Raw genomic sequence first — 19,274 nt, 5'->3', positions numbered from 1 at the left:
ATCAATCTCCCATGGACCATCAAAGAGGGCAGAGCTGCTCACAACCACAATCATTGAAGTTTCAGCTGTGGCTGTGGGCAGGCCATTCTCTGTCTTTTCTGATAGTCCATTGGGGAAGCGCTCGGGAGATGGACCACCAGAGAGGGCGGAGACCAGACTCTCCACAGCCACAAATGGTTCATGATAATGCCAATTTTCACCTCAGTGGTCTGAAGTTTCTAAAGGTTGGGAACCACTGTTCTAGGCCCTTACCATCAGTCTGACTGGCAGTGCATCCCCAGGGTATCAGGAAGGGGTCATTCTGCAAATCTGCTACCTGAGTTCCCAATATCTGATGCCCGGGTAGCCTCTCCCCATCAAATGTGAATATTACTTGTATACAGTACAATCTGGAGCATATCATACCCTTATCAGTTCTAGAGAGACAGAAATGAACATTGCAATATTTTGTATAGAATATGCCTTTTAAGTAGGCCACAATATCCTCGCAGCTTTATAAATACTGAAAGAAGTGTCATAAAATATGAATATTAAAAGTTGTACATATAACTAAATGCTTAGTGGTTGCCCTTGGGGAAAAATAAGTATAGTCCAAAGACAACTGACTAGTTTACTCAGATGTCTGAGCTGGCTTCTAATGAATATGCAGAGTTTCTGGCTAGCAATTCTCACCCAAGATTTGAATGTGCATCAATGGCCTATGTGACTACAGAGCGGATGAGTTAATGGTTAATTTAAATAAATTAGATGGAAACTATGCACATATATTTATTATGATAGACAGGATTATTTTCTGCTTTCTAAAATGTGTACTTTGATATAATTTGTAATGAAAAAATAACCCTTTACCACTGTTGCAAAACTGGTCTCTTTCACATAGCAATCTGAGGCCCAGTCCTATCTAAATGCCCCTCTGGTCACGCAAGCATGGTGAGCACGATGGGCATGGGCAGCTGCAGAAGACTTTCATTCCCTTGCGTTGGGGAAAGCCTTCCACTTTCCCTATGGGTGTCCTCAGATCTGTGCCAGCTATTTTGCTGGCACAGAACCAAGGAAAGTGAGGGACAAGGAAGGAGATAGGATATGGGCACACACAAGTGCTGTCAATCTTATCCTCTCCTGCCCTATTCCACCCCTCCCTGCCCATAATAGCCACTGTTCCTCCTGCTCCCTCTCTCATCCTTCCCACTGCCTGCCCCACCCCGCCTTAGCTGGCAGATGGTGTCTCTACTGCCAGCAAGCGTGTGTGGCCCCCAGCAACTGTGCTGGGGGCCTCACTCCACTCGCTGGTGGCACTGGTAGGCTTGAAAAATGTCGTGCAACATGTGCCGGCACTTCTAGGCACTTCTTTCTGATCCTGATGTGTCTGCTGGTGGAACACGTGTTTCACCAGTGGCTTCCTCCAGATAAGATTGTGCAGTGAGATCAGGACTGGCTGATCTTCAACAGTTTTGCAAGACGGGAAAAAATTTATTTTCATTACGAATGACATAAAATAGCCTTACTATCAACGTATAAGTATTCCCAGCATTTCTGTTGCCAAAATAAAAGATGCCCCACAGAAGACCTTTCCTCAAAATTTCCAAACCCCTTGAATTCCAGTTCTTGAAGGTACTGGAACTCAACCACTTCCCTACACCTAGGAGTAGCATGCAGTGCTCCCCACCGGAAGCTCTACGAAATCCTGCAGAAATTAGGAGGAAGTGGGCTGTGCCGGGTTGGCTCAGCAAAGCCTAACTAGATACGGAACCACAACATTGGATGGCACAATTTTCGTTGGGTTTCTCAGACAGTCAGCTGACCATGAGACTGGGGAGGGGAAGGTGAGGCCAAGGGCAGCAGGAGCTGGCCAAGAGGCTGGGACACTCACAGCATTCCTCAGGGTTCTCATCAGAGTTGTCACCGCAGTCGTCCTCGCCATCACATTTCCAGGCCAGCGGCTTGCACAGGGTGTTGTTGCACTGGAACTCATCCAGGGGGCAGGTCCGCACTACAGAATGGGAAATGGGCCAAAGTGCGTGAGCAATGCACACAGAGTGTTATGCAACATGGGTGTGCCAATCTGAAAACACTTGCAAACGTAGTACCTAGGGCCCTAAATCACAGGCAATGAGTTCCACAAAGAGCACCCCTGAGGCATTCTCAAGTGTCAAGGCCTTTCTACAGACTCTTCTTTGGAAGAAAATGAGAGCATCTTCCCTGCTGGTTGACTTATACTGCTATTGACTCAGCATGGACGCCTCGCAGGAGGATCGTGTGAGTATAATGAGATCAGCATGAGCCTTTCTCTCAGGGACGAGGGAGTAAGAAGCTGTTACCTCGAGTGCTGCAGTCCTCCTCGTCGCTGCCATCCATGCAGTCAGCGTCAGCATCACAGCGCCATCGCAGAGGGATGCAGTGACCACTCTTGCAATGGAACTGATCGTGGTCACAGCGTGGCTTGCATTCTTTCTGCAGGGGAGAAGGGAAGGGATCAGGGAGACCAAATCCCAAAGAGACACTCCTCCTTCTCTCACATGCATTTATGCATCAACTTTCTGCAGATCTAGCCAAAGCTCATCATTTAAAATAATCGCTCAAAATTTAATCAACATGATAAATTACAGAAAATAAAAGGGACGGGAAACAAGTTCAGATACCCAATATGTAACATAATTAACTTACACAGGATGGAACGCTTCTCCTAAGACGGTGCCTGCTGAAAATATGTTTGCCTCATTTTAAAACAATTAAACAACTGAACAACTTGAACCCCCTTGAACAACTGATTTTACACACGAATGATTCATATCATATTCATTTATTGATTAATGAATCAAAGATATCTCAGACTGTTAATTATCTAAATTTTGATCGGGTGACAGCCAACCTTCCTCCTAAGGGGTCTGCACTGCTGTGCAAACCCTTCGATTGCTATGCAATGGTGGCTTCCAGTGTTCGCTGACAACGTCAGACATCATCGCCAACTCCCAGTCAGCCAAGCTCCAAGCTGTGTGGCGCTCGGCTTCAAGCTGCGCACCTGCACAGCTTCCTGGGAACACTGTTGACAGCCCTACAAAACAGTCATCTCATTTACATCAAAGAAACTACCCCTTCACCCACATAGGCAGCTTCTCCCAGAGGGTAATCATTCTGTCAAACAGTAGCTAAGTGTTTAATTTCAATAACTCTGGGTTCAGTTTTGTATTTCTGTATGAGATTTATTTTATTTATTTATTCAATTTATATTCCGCCTTTCTCCCGGAAGGGCACCCGAGGCGGCTAATCATTTAAACTAATGATGAGCAAGTTATGTCCCCACTTGCATTGGTTAAACTTGGGGAAATGAACCCCCCAAGTAGGAAATAATTCAGTTCAGTTTCAAACAATGCAATCCTATGCGTGTTTACTCAGAAGTAAGTCCCACTGCGTGTTCAGTGAGGATTACTCTCAGGTAACTGCATATACAATTTCAGATCAAGTCAATACAAGGTTTGGAAAAGCAGGCCCCTGGCAAAGCACCTGAGAGTTTCTTGGTTGCTTTGTTAGGGGTAGCCTTTTAGGAGCTAGACCTGAGAAAATGGGGGTGCGGGCAAAAGCCCATTACAAGTGGGGGAATCATCCCTTGCAGTGATGGTCTTGCCCCACTCCTGAGTTTTCTTGGGTTCAGCTTCAGGGGAACCTGGAAAGTTTCCTAACGAATATTTAATCTGGGCTGGAGAAGAATTCAGGATCTTCTAATGCTTACCTCTACTGTGAGACAAACACGACCACGTCCCAAAGCTTATTCCCATGTCCAAATCCAGGGCACTTCAATGACATCAGTGACAAACACCTAGTAGTGTCGCTCATCATGGAACTTATTATAAACTCTCCTCAAGTCAGCCTAGGCATTCAAGTAGGGTTCAATTTACTTATACTAAGACTTCAGATCAATTGATGGCCAATCACATTAGTAAGCAGCAGGATTCAAATGATCTAGGTCAGTAGTTTCCAAACTTCTTAGTGCCACAACCCACCTTGTCCTCTGTGATGGATCGACACAATGCTCCCTTAGCATCGCAATGCCTTCTTAGCAGCCCCCATAGGCTGCTTCCTGGCTGTGCTGGGCCCACGAAGAAGCAAATGGAAGCAACTTCCATTCAAACCAGAAGTTGCATCTGCAAACCAGAAGTTGCTTCCAGTCACTTCCTCAGGGCATTCTGGGGCCTGTGAAAGCCAATGGAGTGGGTTGTGGGCCCAGTGTGACCCAGAAGTGGCTCTGGGGGCTCCCAAGAAGGCATTGTGGCACTACAGGGAGCATCACGTCTCAGCACAGGACATGGGTTCACAACCCACCACATATTGGGTTGTGATCCATACGAAGAGAAACACTGAACTACTTTGTTCATTGTTAACCAGCAGAGCGTGTTTCTGCAAGATGATCAGGCAAAATTTGGTGTCATCCCACCCTTCCAGCTGTGCATGCCTTCTTACCTCATCTGAGCCATCAGCACAGTCATGATCTCCATCACACTTCCACCGGCCAGCAATACAACGTCCATTGGCACAGGAAAACTCACTTTCAGAGCAAGGTCTGGGCTCTAGAGGCAGAGAGAACGTATGGGTTGGGTGAATTGGAGGGAACAGCAAGGGGCATCCTACTGCATTATACAAGACTAAACACTGCTGCTTATCCCCACTGAAGGCACTAGGAGCGCCTGTTGCAGCCTCTGGCAGCACCTTTTCTTATTAATCTAACAAAGCACAGACAGCTCTCTTGACTTCAACATGGTAAGGAGGAGGACACCGGAGATGCCACAAAGGAACTCGGGGAAGAGATGGCACAATAGCGGTTTCTACCTGGATTAAAACCCATTCAGTAAAGCAGCAGTTATGTGCACTTCTTGGCCACCACAGCACACCATATCTCAGTGGGTTCAGGAATGAGCATGCAGATAGAACCTACTTGTGGGAAGTTGTGCCTGCACTTCTAATGCACTGAGGGAAAATGATTGATAAGAGAGGAGGGACACACCAAAGGAAACAGGGCAAAGAAAACATGGAGGTGTCTGTGATGGCAGATCCAAGTTCACAACTTTCTAGAGACCCCCCCCCCCCCCCCACACACACACACCAAGTTTAGTCAAGGGCTGACCTGCCCTCAGTGCCCAATGGTAATGGAAGGCTTTGGTGCAACGGAGAAACTGAAAGCACGCTTGGGACTTCACCACTGCCTCCTACTTCGGACTGCTGGGGAGGATTCACTTACTATCTTCCAAACCACTTTATCCACCAAAGGCAGGGCCAGCAAAGACATTAGAAAGGGATGGGGGAGTGACTCATCAGCCTGGTGTGTCCTATAGAGAGATTGGGAAGGGGAGAGGATCTCTGGGAGCCAAGCAAGCATCACACACAGAAACCTTCTCCCTTTGTGGGTGGCAGGAGTTGGGGGAGGGAGGGACACACAGGAATGCAAATTAAATTTCAAACTATTATTCCCTTTTTATTTTTTTCCCTTTCTTTCCTTTCTACATAAATTAAGGCTTTAAAGGAGAAGGAAAATATTTTTGACAGAAACCTACCTCTGCAAGCCCCGATACGACAGTGTGAATGGAGAAAAACATAAGATGAGGTGAAATGGCACAAACTCAAATAACACGTCATGGTTTTTAAAAAAAGCCGAAAGAAAGTCATGTTCTAGACTCTACAGGGGTGAGGGGAGCAGAGAAAGGATGACGAGCGGCACATGCTAATATTTAAACTCTTGCTAAAGGCCTGGTGTGATTGGTTGGCTTAACGAGATTTAAGGAGGGAAACCTTTGGGTCCCACATTCACCTGTAATGACTAGCTACGAATAGCACAACTAGATATCACTAGCTAGCATGTGATAACTGCAGTCATGGGTTTTTTTGGATTTTGTTTTTCTTGCCATTTCTGGGCTCTCTTTGGAACAGTCTTTTCATCCTATGCATTGGGTACCAACCAATAGGAGTAAAGGTCACCTCTGAGGAATTTAATTTTTGAACTTTCGCTCTACTTGGAGATGCCAAGGGTTGGGTATCCTTTGGAGCAGGGGTGTCCAAAGTTTTTGGCAGGAGGGCCACATCATCTTTCTGACACTGTGTCGGGGGCCGGGGAAAAAAAGAATTAATTTACATTTAAAATTTGAATAAATGTACATAAGTTTACATAAATGAATATATTAAAGATGAACTTATATGAATGAATGAAGCTCTTGCAATAGCTCAAGGCCTATAAAAGGCCTTGCACAAAGCAAGGCTGGCCTTTCCTTTGCTGCCGCTACTGCATCACAGACATGAAGCAGCAAGCAGTGTAGGAAGCCCTCATCCCACAGCTCACGCAAGAGGTCAAACAGTCACCCTCACGCTGAGGGCAGTTGCGTTGGGCCATTGTGGGCTCCAACAAATCTCTGGAGGGCCAGAGGCTCATTGGAGACTGGGGGCTCCCTGAGGGCCGCATTGAGAGACCTTGAGGGCCGCATGTGGCCCCAGGGCCGGGGTTTGGGCACCCCTGCTTTGGAGCATCCCTTGATTTAGGCAGGATAGTGATGGGGGAGGGGGAGATGGCAGGAAGAGTTAAATGCCATGTTTTAACTAACTGTATTTAGTTCTCTTAGGAAGTGACAATTTATGGCAGCGGTTCCCAAACTTTTTCTACTGGCAGTTCCTTTGACCTACTAGGTCATTGGCCATGGCTCCCCATTAGGGTTACAATCCTATGCATTGTGTTGGGTAGTAGGTTTTTCGCAAGGATTCCGTGGCTCCCCTGACTGGTTTCTGTGGTTTCCCAGGGAGCCATGGTTTAGTTTGGGAACCACTGATTTAGAGTGATATGCTAAAAAGCTGATCTAGGTTGAATACTGTGTCAGCAAATTCCTGAATTCACATCACTGCCAGACTCATTTCGCCCAAATGATAATGCACAGGACTCAGACAGCCCTTTGCAGCTACCATAGCTGAAATGGACATGAGGTTTGACACTGAAAGTGAGGAAGACAGACAGTCGTCAACTTGGGCAGCTTTAGGAGAGCGTGACTTGGAGACTGTTCTACTGAGTTTCCTGACATTCTCCTTCTCAGTGTGGAAAGTCTTTAAGTCCTGGGATCTCATCAGCCTCTTGATCCTTCCGCTTTTAAGGTCAATTTCTACTGCCTTGCACTGATGTGCATGAATCGCTTTCTAGAAAAAGGAAACCTCAGCCAGGCAGTCTATTTGCCCTATTCACAAAAAACAATACTCATTTTACCTCCTCCAACCAAAACAGACTGTGAAACCAGCCTCCTTTAGTAGACAGGAAAAATTAGGAGACCACCTCTCTCCCCTACAGGCAAACACTCTGCTATTCTGGCATGGGGCTGAAGGGTGGGGAGCACTTACTACAGCTCTCCTCGTCCGAGTTGTCTCCGCAGTCATTGTCATAGTCACATTGCCAGCGGCCTGGCACACAGCGGTTGTTCTTGCAGCGGAACTGGTAGGGCTCACAAGTCCGCTCATCTGAAAAGGAAGGGTGGAGGTGGGGGAAAGGAGAAGAATAAGAAGCAAACAGCATCAATAAAAGAATATCTTCAAAAATAAGTTATACGTGTTGCCAAGGCACCACTATGATAGCATCTGGTACCTGCAGTAGCTCCAGCAAAAAGACAAGCTGTGCTGTTTAATGAAAGACAAAGATCACATCCAAATGGAACCTGGCTTGACAATGTAGCACACTAGTGGAAGCACTGAAAGCATCCCAGGGAAAGTCAGCTAACTTTTCCATTGGGAAAACCCTTTGCACACTGCAGGAAGACAGTTGTGCCTTCAGCTATCTGCACTGGCAGCTGTACCCTGTATGCTGGGACCACAGGTCAGAAATGCTACTCTGATACACAAGTCTTGAACTCAGAGCCCATGTTGGCAGTATCCAAACTCCCTCGTCTGACTAACATCCTTTTTGACATGGAAGGAGGATTGACGTGGGATCCTACTGATTTGTGGGGGCTTACAGGGAGAGGTTTCTTTTTCCCTTCACCCTTTATCATTAAGAAAAAAAATACAATCAACTAAAAAGAAAAAGCAAAAAAAAAAAAAAAAAAAGAGGAAAACATTATGCATACATAACATTAACACTGACTATAAAAGATACAAAGAAAATTCCAAGCAATCAAACTATGGGGAGAGTTAATGCCAAGATCACAGTCTTCATGTTGGGGCTTCCTATCTAAGCCTTCAACCATTGCAAAGGATACTGTTTCCCTCTTGCATTAAGATCCAGTGCACTTGGTAGAGTAAGAAACACAGAATTTCTCTCTCCAGGGGTCTAGTAAACTCCTCACCTTTTGATACAAGAAAGGAAACTGGGGACTACAGGATACAGAGCAGAACATCAACTGTCCTGGCTCAGTTCAGCCAGTCTGCCAACAGGATCAACTCACCACATTCTTCCTTGGGCTCATCTGAACCATCTCCACAGTCATCCTCCCCATCACATTTCCAACGAGCTGGAATGCACCGACCCGAATCCTTGCACCGGAACTCATCCAGGCCGCATCTCATCTGTGCTAAGAGAGAGAGAAGAGGGGAAAAAATTATTGGGTTGACAGGAGGTGAGTGTCACTTATTGGCAGTTGCATCTTTTGGCACCAAATTAAGGTGGGAGAGACACCTGTTCCAGAAAGGGCTGTTTAGAGACTTGATATGTGAAGAAATCTGCACAAAATGCAGTGTCTATTGCAGGACTAAGCTCCAGCTAGTTCTAGAGGGGCCAAATACAACCTTCTGAAATGGATCAGTTACACGTCCAAACCATTAAATAAATAGTTTGGAGCAAAACCTTGATCCCAGTGTGCTGTCTTCTTCACATGATTTCGTTAAATGAGCCGTGGGAAATCTCATGATTTGGCCATTTCACAGCAGTACATCCTGTAACATCTTCTGCTTAAATGTAGAAACCAAGTTTGCCTTCCCAAAAGTACAAAGGGAAGCCGATGCTCTAAGTGGTCAACTTATTCCCCCTTTAGAAGCAATTATGGGAACTCTTTCCATAATGCATAGTAGCGCCTTACTGCAGTTGGCGGGTTCATCAGATCCATCCACACAGTCATTGTCGCGGTCACACACCCACACCCGTGGGATGCAGCGTTTGGTGATGGCACACTGGAACTGGTTTGGAGCACAAGTCACCTCCGCTGCAGGGGGAAAAAGAGGCAGAAGAAAACCCTACGGCATAATGGAGAGCCAGCAAGAGTATGTCCCTAGTTATAGGGTTGTTTATTTACAGTATGAAGATGATCAGGGCTATGTGTATGTTGGGATCCTGCCACCAGATTCTGCATTTGAGTAACCTTGATATACAATTATTGTTTTTGTTTTTTAATTCCAGAACATACACATGATCTCCAGTCTGAACAGTGCTAGATGTTATTAATGTTTATTGCACTGCTCATCCAATGATGATAATCCACTAACATAAGAAGAGTCCTGCTGGATCAGGCCAAAGGTCTGTCTAGTCCAGTTTCCTGTATCTCACAGTGGCCCAACAGATGCCTCAGGCTACACACAAAACAACAAGATACCTGCATTTTGGTGCCCTCCCACGCATCTAGAATTCTGAGGTAGCCTAAAACCAGGAGGTTGCACATAGCCATCACAGCTTGTAACCTGTGAGGGACTTTTCCTCCAGAAATCTGTCCAATCCCCTTTTAAAGGCATCCAGGCCAGATGCCATCACCACATCCTGTGGCAAGGAGTTCCACAGACAAATTACACTAACAGAGAGCAAACAAGGAAGCAAAATCCTGCATCAAATTCCCAGGTAGTAACTTACGACAGTCCTTCTCATCCTCTCCGTCGCCACAGTTGTCCTGCCCATTGCAGCGGAAGATACCAGGGATACAGCGATTGGTATTGGTGCATTTGAATTGGCTAGGCAGGCAGACATGCACTTCTGTCAGAAGGAAGAAAAAAAAAAACACTTTAAGGGGAGGGGACAAAACTTTATCCATTTGACCCTAATCTTTGTGAGGGAGTCTCACGAGACATGCTGGCACTAGTGTTTCACTAGGGATTGACTGGTTAACTACAGTTCAATTTAACCTTTGCTTTAAGAAGCTTAGGGTGGCATACATAGCTGTAGAAAAGAACTGTCACATGACTGCAGTTCTATTCTACTTGATATAGTCACATCTTAGACGTTTAATTATATTTATGTCTCACTTTTCTGCCAGTATTGGTTCCCAAAGGGGTTTGCAACTGAAATCCATACAATATACTTGCTGTGAAATTGTGATACAACTATTTTATATTGTTTTGCTGTTGCTGATATATTAGCCATGTTGAAGACTTTCAATGGGAAAGGAGGGATATAAATGTTTATAATGAGCACAATAAAAATAAATAATCAGGGAGATGCTGCAATGGTGATGGTGGGGTGGCATCTCCTCTAATCCTAGTCACAGTCCAAGTTCCAGGATCTTCCCTCTGGAGGCTGAAGGAGCTGTAGAGCAACTCCACAGGCTAGACCAGTGTTCCCAAACAGTGCGCTCCAGAAAACTCACAGGGGTGCAACAGAATGCCCCTGGTGGCCTCTTCTTCCCAGCTCTCTCTCAGGTGCTGCCATCTTGAACTGTGATCCAAGATGGCGGCATCCATCTTCCTAGAGATCGTGGGTGCTGCCAGGATGGCAGGTGGCACCAGGGAGAGCCAGGAAGAAGAGACCACTGTGAAAGAAGGGCACCATGACCATGGTAAGTTTGGGTACTGCTGGGCTAAACAATGGTATAAAGAGAGAAGCAGTCCCTTTGTTGATCGACAATCTGGTTCCTGGAAGTTGGTGAGACAGTTCAAGTCTAGGCTTTTCCCTCTAGACAGAGGAGAGCACAAGGAGAAACTCCAGTGCCTCCTCTATATTGGCAAGCAAAATGACTTGACATTTGTCATGTGGCTGGTTTTCCCTGTCATTTTTTATTCAAAGAAAATCTTATTTTCTGAATATGATTTTCTTTTATTTACTTACTGTATTTATACACAGCTTTTTTACATCACAGAAGTCAAGGTGAATACACAGGTTTCCCAGCCAAGCTCTGACCAAACCTAGACCTCCTTAGCTTCAATACTGCTGTTGTATCATGGAACTTTGGACTGTTGATTGGGACTCTCTGATGATTGGGTTGGATATGGAACTGGGTTTCTTGAAGGAATGAGGTTTGCAAGCGGCTAAGGGCAGCTACTAACCACAGTTGGCCTCGTCTGAGTTGTCCTGACAGTCATTGTCCCCATCGCAGATGAAGGCTGGGTTGGTGCAGATTCCTGTTGAGCACTGGAACTGTCCTGGGCGACACTTGAATTCAGCTGTGGGGAGAAGGGAATAAGTGACTTCTTGGGAGAAAGAGTCAGGCTAAAAGAGGCAAGGTTCTCAATGCCAAATGACCCACAGGTGATGCATTCTTTTAAGCCACGCCAACAACACTGTCATGCAACAACCTCATTTGTATAAAAGTACTCTGCTCCTTCTCTTTAGGTTCAATCCTATCCAACTGTCCAGTGCCAATACAGTCCTAAGGTAAGGGAACAAATGTCCCCTTACCTCGAGAAGGCTTCCATGACAGCTCCTCCACCACAGAATGCAGTGCATGCTCCATAGGTGCTGGAAAGTTGGATAGTATTGGGCCCTTCATCAGTCTACCAATGTTCTACTGCAGCTGCAAACAAAAAAGAAAACCTCTGTGTTGAATTTCAACAACCTCAATCAGAAGGGATCATGTTCTTCATTCACACTGGCAAACTCCCAGATTATTTATACCATTACAAGGAATCTAATTTGCGTGGACTTCACCCCATAGTTCAGCATAACTGTTAGTCCAGCTCAGGGAATTATCACTCCATTACCACTTTATGGGGACTCAATTCCAAGGTAAAACAAAACTACTGCTACCAGTGGGAAGCTTTTCCCATTTTCTTGGACTTGAGTGAATATAAGGATAAAATTTATATAGCTGGCATGTTCAGCATATAGTCAGCTGAACTGGATATCACTTTGGCCTACGGCATGTCTTCCCTATGTCTGCTCAGAGCTGCTTAGCACAGGGATGCAGGTACAAATGGACCTTTCATGCACTTAAAACCTGGATGGCGATTTTAGAGAGTTTCCATAGCCCTGGCACACCAATGGAATTTCACTCAAACCAACTGTACTTGTGAAGCTTCAAGAGACAAGAAAGTTGTTCTTGTCCTCAATGTCAAAACAAATCAGGAAGGATGAAAGGCACTGTGAACATTCAACTGCAGCTCTAAGTGACATGATAGCTGTAATAAGGAGGATAGAGCCAGGGAAAAGCTGAAATACCAAGTAAGTATTTCTGTGGAGTACCAGATAAGGTATTTCCAATGGACAGATGGATTCTATCCATCTGGGAAGTTTTCCCTAAGAAGATACCTGCAACTTCAATGCCTGGTGCTTCATCAACACACCTGCCAACGCTTTAAATAAACAGACCTCCCCAAAAGTTACCAGCCAGGTAGGGACACAAGGGATACCAAATAACGTATTTCCAAAGCCAAAACAAACACATTGTACCCTGGCAATCCTACAAAAATGAATCTAGAGCCCCTCCAGGATGACATTCCATCAGCACCTATGAGCAGAATCTCCCCAACCCCTGAGCCTTCTCCTAGCTGTTCAACTCACGGCAATTCTCGGGTTCATCTGAGCGATCCCCGCAATCGTCCTCTGTGTCGCATTTCCACCAGAAAGGGATGCACTTGTCATTCTTGCAGACAAACTGTGGTGGGGAGGAGAAGTCAGGAAGCTTAGACAATACACAGATAATGGCCAAAAGAATATCCTTCACCCTCAACCGTTTTTCCCATCCTTGTTCTATCAGGACAGATTCAGCCTGACACATATATCAAAGCAGAGAGTTGAAATTCTTCCAGGATGAGGAAAGTCCTTTCAGAGACATGTGTCACTGGCCCTGCACTCAAGAGCTCATCCCTTGGGGGCAGGACATGACATCCCCAATACCCAGTAAAGACTTAGCCCAATAAATACAACTGCAGAGTGCTATTCTTGTTTATTCTTATACCTCAGTATTTTAATATTCTGCCTAGCAACCTCCAAGATGCAGCTAATGAGTGGATTCCCCCTTATTTAAAGTGATCTCTACTAGGCCCCTTAGGTTCTTTGCCTTCCTTCCACCTTTGCATCCCTCCCCTTTGTCTTCACCCACTGTCTCTGTCCTCCTGCCACCGGTCTCCTAATCTAGCACCCATCTCTGACTTTTGCTTCTCACTCCAGTCTAGCTCGTTCCCACTTTCTCTCCTTTCTTTGTACAGTCTCCATTCTGCCAGTGGCCCTCCTCATTCCCTCATCAGTGGGGTTCTACATGTCTTTTCTTTTCCCTCTCTGCCGCTGATGCTTCCCATTTTGGTCTCACTCTGCCACCTGTTCCAGTTTGTTGTCTCACCTCCGTTCTGAAACTTCTCCCACTCTCCTTCTAACTCCGCCTCCCATCCTCACTCATCTGCCGGTTCTGTGATTTCTCTCCTTCAGCTCGTCCTGTCCTTGCCCTTCCTTCTCACCATGCTCGAATTCTCCTTTTTCTTCCCAGCCCTGCTTTTCTCTCACCTTTTTCTCATCCTGGCCTCATTCTCTTTTTGAACTTTTCTCCCTCACTGTCCTACCCTTGCCCCACTGTCACCAGCTGGCTGGTATGCCTGGCCATTGCTTCCCATCTCATAAGAGCTGACCACCGCCTTCTTTCTGGGTGTCTCTGTGGCTGAGGCTGTAGGTGTCATACAGAGGGAAAAATTCTCCTCATTTTATAATCAGCCTCCAAACTCTCTTTGGCTACATGGATGTAGTCATGTGACTTCTTCGGGTCCAGGAGGATTCAAATAGGCTGATGAAAACCAAGCATTTTGTCCTGCTCTAGATTAGTGGAATACAGAAAGTCCAGCAGTAAGAAAAATGACTCCAATGTGATGCTCTCTGCTTGCTGAGACTATCTCTGGGACTGGAGACTTGCCTCTGATCTGCAGAGGCTGCTATGGACTGGGGATAGCCTCTTGATGAGGTCCTAAATGGGGGACCATCCCCAGGGAACTCAGACTGGTGAGGCAATGTTTAGGTACCTGACTAGCTGTGCAGTTGGAGATGCAGGTTCTGCCATCGCCACCCAAGTAGAAGTTGGTAGGGCAAGCACACTTGAAGCCTCCTCCAGGTGACAGCAGGCATAGGTTGCTGCAACCACCATTGTTGACTTTGCAGGGGTGGTTGGGAACTGTGGGGATCAAAGGAAAGTTGGGGGGACTCATGTAGGTTACAGCAGTTATTGTTGCTAAGATACAGTGAGACTTTTTTTCCATGTGTAAGAAATAAACATCTGAATGTTAGTGTCCATGTGAGAGGGAAGAGAAGAGGAAACAAGGCCTTAGCAGTGAGTTCCCTGTGCATTATTCTGGTAGAGTGCTGTACTACTTAACATATAGCCACAAATGAGGTCTAAGCATAATTTAACCACCTACAAAGTGGTGTTATTCTGTTAATTTCAATGTGATTGCCAAAAACGATACTGCCACGATGCGAGCCCCAGCACAGTGCTGAGGATCTGGTGGACCTGGTGGAACTTGTTCCCTTTTAGCTACCAAAGCCCACGGCCATGGGATAACTACTGTGCATTCATCCCAAGTGATTTCCATCCATGGCTGTCCATTTGGGGAAGAGACACACAGATCTCTGTCCCTGGGATGCCAAACTCATGTATGTGTGAGATTCTCCCCTCCCAAAGTGAGGGAAATAAAGAGATCTGTGTTCCACTGCATACTGTGCTTTCCTCCTAGAAAGGTGACTATCTGTTTCAACATGTGCACAAGTCACACTCAACTCTAGTCTCTGCTTTTTCCGAAGCCAATGATGGAAGAGGCAAAGCTGTTTTTGCTAGTACTCTCTCTGGAGAACCATTCAACAAGAAAGATCAAAGCTTTGGGAAATAGCACTCTCTCTGTCTCTTCCTCCCTCCATACCGTGATGGCAATCAGCTACAAGGAGCTACTCCAATATTCTTCTCCTACTGCCAACCTGTTGGGTTTATGTCAAGTATGGGTCGTTTAGGGAGTGGGGTCATCCCACAACAGGGTATGAGCTGGGCATGGAGTGAGGAGAGAAGAGTGTTCTGCCAGGAACTTTTAGAGAGAGTTGGTCTCTAAAGTTGGCAGCCCACTCGGTCTCATCACGGTTGGTCTCTGGTCTGAGAACTGCAAGGGCTCTGCTTATTGTGGTTTACGGCCACGCCACAGACTCATCTTGTATCTGTCTCATGACACCTGGCCTTCCCTTGCTCTGAAGAACTTCCCCCTGCCCTAAACAGGCAGATTCAAGGTCCAGCACTCTGCCTTGAATGCATCTTCCCTTTTTCCTAGGGTACAGTAATTGAGCCCAGTATCCCTGTAAGGACACACTCTCTTCCCATTAATATCTTGGAGCCGAGCTGGCCCAGCATGGCACTCACCATCTGGTTGCCTGTAAGCATGGAAAATGTGGATGTCCATGGGCCGGTGCAAAGTGCTGATCAGTACGGACTTGTTGGCACCTGTGGTCTTGTGAGCCCGGTTGATGGATTTGGTCTCCCAATCAGTCCAATAGATGTAATCCTCAAAGAGTGTCAGGGCAAAGATATGGGGAATATCCTGGCTCAGGACTGGGAAAAGATGAGAGACAAATTCTCATTGAGTGACAAGATAAAGGATCAAACTGTTGCAAGTACTGAAAATGAGAAGACCTGGAAATATTGCCCAAGCATGTGCCACTGAACCCTTTATCAACCTTCCCAGGCACTTGTTTTTAAACACAGCAAGTGCTAAGTTGTGGGCAATCTATAAAGATGTGCTTGCCTTGCAGGAATCTCTCATTTTACCAGCACTCTGTTTTGCACCTCATAATAAAATGTCATCCTACCTCTGGCTGCCATATCTATTGCTGTTGGGATCACCACAAGGCATGCTCAGTTCTGTTCACTCATTTGTCAGAATGAATGGATCACAAGAGTTCAAAAATACAAATGTAATAGTGTAATACCAGAAGACCAGTTATCTCAGAAACAGTTGAACACGTGCCTAGATTTAGAAAAGACAGTGCACACATGGCACTATTGAGCAAACGAAGGAACTCAGATCTCACATCAGATTGCACATCTCTTTGTTTGCTAACAAGAATTCCATTTTCTGCTGATTATACCAGTGATATAATGTAGAGCAGTTGTTCCAGATATTTCAGTCTTCAACCCTTATTAATAGAACAGTAGCAGATAATATGGTAGATCTTCCACCCAACTCTCCCCCATTCAGTATCTCAGATTATTAGAATTTTTCCGTAATCACCATTTAGGACAGCCCTAAATATCAGCTGGAACTAAAGGTATGCTAATGCTCTTCTTGATACAAAGGTCTGATTCATAACTTGCATTGCTGTATACAGTCATTTAATACCATGGAGCTGTTCTAATATTATTTACTTTAGGCCCAAATCCTAACCCATTTTCCAGCACTGGCATAGCTGTGCCAATAGGTCGTGTGCTGCATCCTGCAGCTGGGGGACACTCATGGAGGCCACCTCAAAGCAAGGGAATGTTTGTTTCCTTACCTAGGAGCTGCATTGCCCTTATGTCGGTGCTGGAACATGGGTTAGGATTGTGCCCATAGTCATAAGTTTTCATCTATTTTTAAACTGCACTTTAGCTATGGCTTGCTTAACACCGCTAAATAATACCAAAGAGAATTCAAACCTATTAATTAACAAGTCACTCAGCTTTTAATCCTCAGATGATATCAAGATTTATTACATTGCTTCAGAATGGAGGTCAAACATACCCCAAGAAAGCCATAAAAATAAAACATTCATGGGATCTGCATTGTATTGGCGAAAGACTATGGTATGGTATCTGAAAGGTGGTTCTGGAACAGCGTCTAGTGTGGCTGAAAAGGCCAATCTGGGAATGACAATCCCTTCCACACTGGGAGCAAGTGCAGTCTGTCCTTGGTCTGTCTCCCTGGCTATGGGCCTTCCTTCTTTGCCTCAGACTGTTGGCCAAGTGTCTCTTCAAACTGGGAAAGGCCATGCTGCACAGCCTGCCTCCAAGCAGGACGCTCAGAGGCCAGGGTTTCCCACTTGTTGAGGTCCATACCTAAGGCCTTCAGATCCCTCTTGCAGATGTCCTTGTATCGCAGCTGTGGTCTACCTGTAGGGCGCTTTCCTTGCATGAGTTCTCCATAGAGGAGATCCTTTGGGATCCGCCCATCATCCATTCTATTAAGCCACTTGCAATTTAAAAAATAGCCACTTTATTGTGAACTTTCCTTTTTCAGTAAAACATCAGAATTGTACATAGTCATTAACTACAGTCAATTAACTGATTAACTGTAGTCAATAACTACATAACCCTTACAAGAATGGCATGTGGGGTCCTGTTTCTTAGGTATAAAACAATGCATTGTGCCATTAGCCAGAGAGATTCAAATTCAGATGATTCTATCAGTAATGCCATGACATTCCTCCCTCCCCCCTTGTGCTAATAAGAAAATGCATGAAATAAACTGGCTTTCCTTCTTAACCGAAAGTAAAAGGAAATAGCCAGCACAGCCAGCAACCCAACTAGCCTTCCTAATGTAAATTACAAGGACCTTTCTCAGTTCTTCAAAAAATGTAGACCTAAAATGTTAAGATGGTTAAGAGTTCCACCTCTTAGCTAAATCTGCATTTGTGTTTTCTGGGCTGGCTGGTTTCAAAGATGCCTGAAGGCAGCATTCCAAGACACAGTTTTCCTATAAACAGAGAAGAAGAGTTCATCTAAAGGTCCTTGATTGTGAGGTGTCATTAAGTCTGGCCATCTGCAGAAGTGGGGATAAATAAGACCCTAGAAGTTGCATTGGAAAGTACAGGTAGAGCCTGTTTATTCTCGGATTTTGTATCTGTGGATCTGGCCCAATGCAGGTCCCCTGGATCTGTGTTGAGTCAGACTTGGCCCAGCCTGAACCCTCTGTAGGGGCGTGTCCGCCAGCAGCCTCTACAGGCTTCAGAATGGCCAATACAGCTGAAAAAACAATACTTCTGGTTACCCTCAGGATAACCTGACACTGTTATGCCTTTTAAGGCATTATGGGGAGGGCTTCCCCAGGCCTCAGAATGCCTTAAAAGGCATTCAGACTTCCTGTTGAATACAGATGGGGCCTCGATATCCGCAAGGGATTCGTTCTTGGACCCCTCCCCCCCCATGGAGACCGAAAACCACAGATAAGGAAATCAGCAGTTTTGGCCCCTTTAAACTCTCTGAAAGCTACCGGATCTGTGCTCCAGTTGCCTCCAAAGGGCCTTCTGAAGCCCGCAGAGGTCTTGTGTGTCTGCCTGCAGCCTCTGTGGGCTTTAGAATGGCTGTTATGGCCATTCGGTAAAATGCTTACTGAAAAATCTGGTTGCTCTCGGGAAACCACAAGAGATTTTTTAATGCCTTTTAAATCAGTCACTTTAAGGTCTGGTGAGGGCTGAATGTCCTGCATTTTGGGGTGCCTTGTCCTCTTTTGACATCTGGTCACCCTAAATAAAGTAGACTTCTGCACTGTCTTGGGTTAGAATCACTGTCAATAGATTGAATTTGAACCCCATTAACTTACAAAAAGGCATCAGACAAGGTTTCCCATTCTCCTTCTTACTGTTTGTTCTATGTTTAGAAAAAGAACTAAACTTTGGTCGCCTTGGTGGATGACCTACGCCGGGGACTGGACAGGGGGAGTGCGTCCCTGTTGGTCCTGCTGGACCTCTCGGCGGCTTTCGATACCATCGACCATGGTATCCTTCTGGGCCGATTGGCCGAGTTGGGAGTTGGAGGCACTGTTTTGCGGTGGTTCCGCTCCTACTTGGAAGGTCGGTCCCAGATGGTGGTGCTGGGGGATGCCTGTTCGACACCCTGGCCATTGAGGTGCGGGGTGCCGCAGGGCTCAATTCTGTCCCCCATGCTATTTAATATCTACATGAAACCGCTGGGAGAGGTCATCCGGGGGTTTGGAGTGGGGTGTCATCAATATGCTGATGACACCCAGCTTTATCTCTCCTTTCCTCCAGACTCCAGGGTGGCGGTTGAGGGCCTGGAGCGCTGTCTGGAAGCAGTGAGGATCTGGATGGGGGCTAACAAGCTGAAATTAAATCCGGATAAGACAGAGGCTCTCCTGGTTCGGAAATCCTCGATGCAGGTGCTGGATTATCAGCTTGCTCTGAATGGGGTTGCACTCCCTCTGAAGGAGCAGGTCCGCAGCTTGGGGGTCCACCT

At 45.9% G+C, this 19,274-nt stretch overlaps 1 protein-coding gene across 1 annotated transcript in view; it reads right to left on the bottom strand.

Moving 5' to 3' along the window:
- The window catches only part of LRP1 (LDL receptor related protein 1), a 374,302-nt gene that overhangs the window by 26,155 nt on the left and 328,873 nt on the right, over positions 1-19,274 (bottom strand). Inside the window, exons 62-72 of the mRNA XM_066617850.1 lie at positions 15,468-15,656; positions 14,092-14,240; positions 12,647-12,740; positions 11,194-11,310; positions 9,788-9,907; positions 9,027-9,149; positions 8,397-8,522; positions 7,360-7,476; positions 4,456-4,562; positions 2,319-2,451; positions 1,871-1,990 (exon numbers count right to left, since the gene is read on the bottom strand). Of these exons, the coding sequence (XP_066473947.1) occupies positions 1,871-1,990; positions 2,319-2,451; positions 4,456-4,562; positions 7,360-7,476; positions 8,397-8,522; positions 9,027-9,149; positions 9,788-9,907; positions 11,194-11,310; positions 12,647-12,740; positions 14,092-14,240; positions 15,468-15,656 (1,395 nt within the window). The remainder of the gene's footprint in view (positions 1-1,870; positions 1,991-2,318; positions 2,452-4,455; positions 4,563-7,359; positions 7,477-8,396; positions 8,523-9,026; positions 9,150-9,787; positions 9,908-11,193; positions 11,311-12,646; positions 12,741-14,091; positions 14,241-15,467; positions 15,657-19,274) is intronic.

This window comes from Tiliqua scincoides, chromosome 2 (assembly GCF_035046505.1).
Source record: "Tiliqua scincoides isolate rTilSci1 chromosome 2, rTilSci1.hap2, whole genome shotgun sequence".
Taxonomy (NCBI): domain Eukaryota; kingdom Metazoa; phylum Chordata; class Lepidosauria; order Squamata; family Scincidae; genus Tiliqua; species Tiliqua scincoides.
The sequence above is the reverse complement of the archived record's forward strand: the minus strand, read 5'-3'. Positions and strand labels throughout refer to the sequence as shown.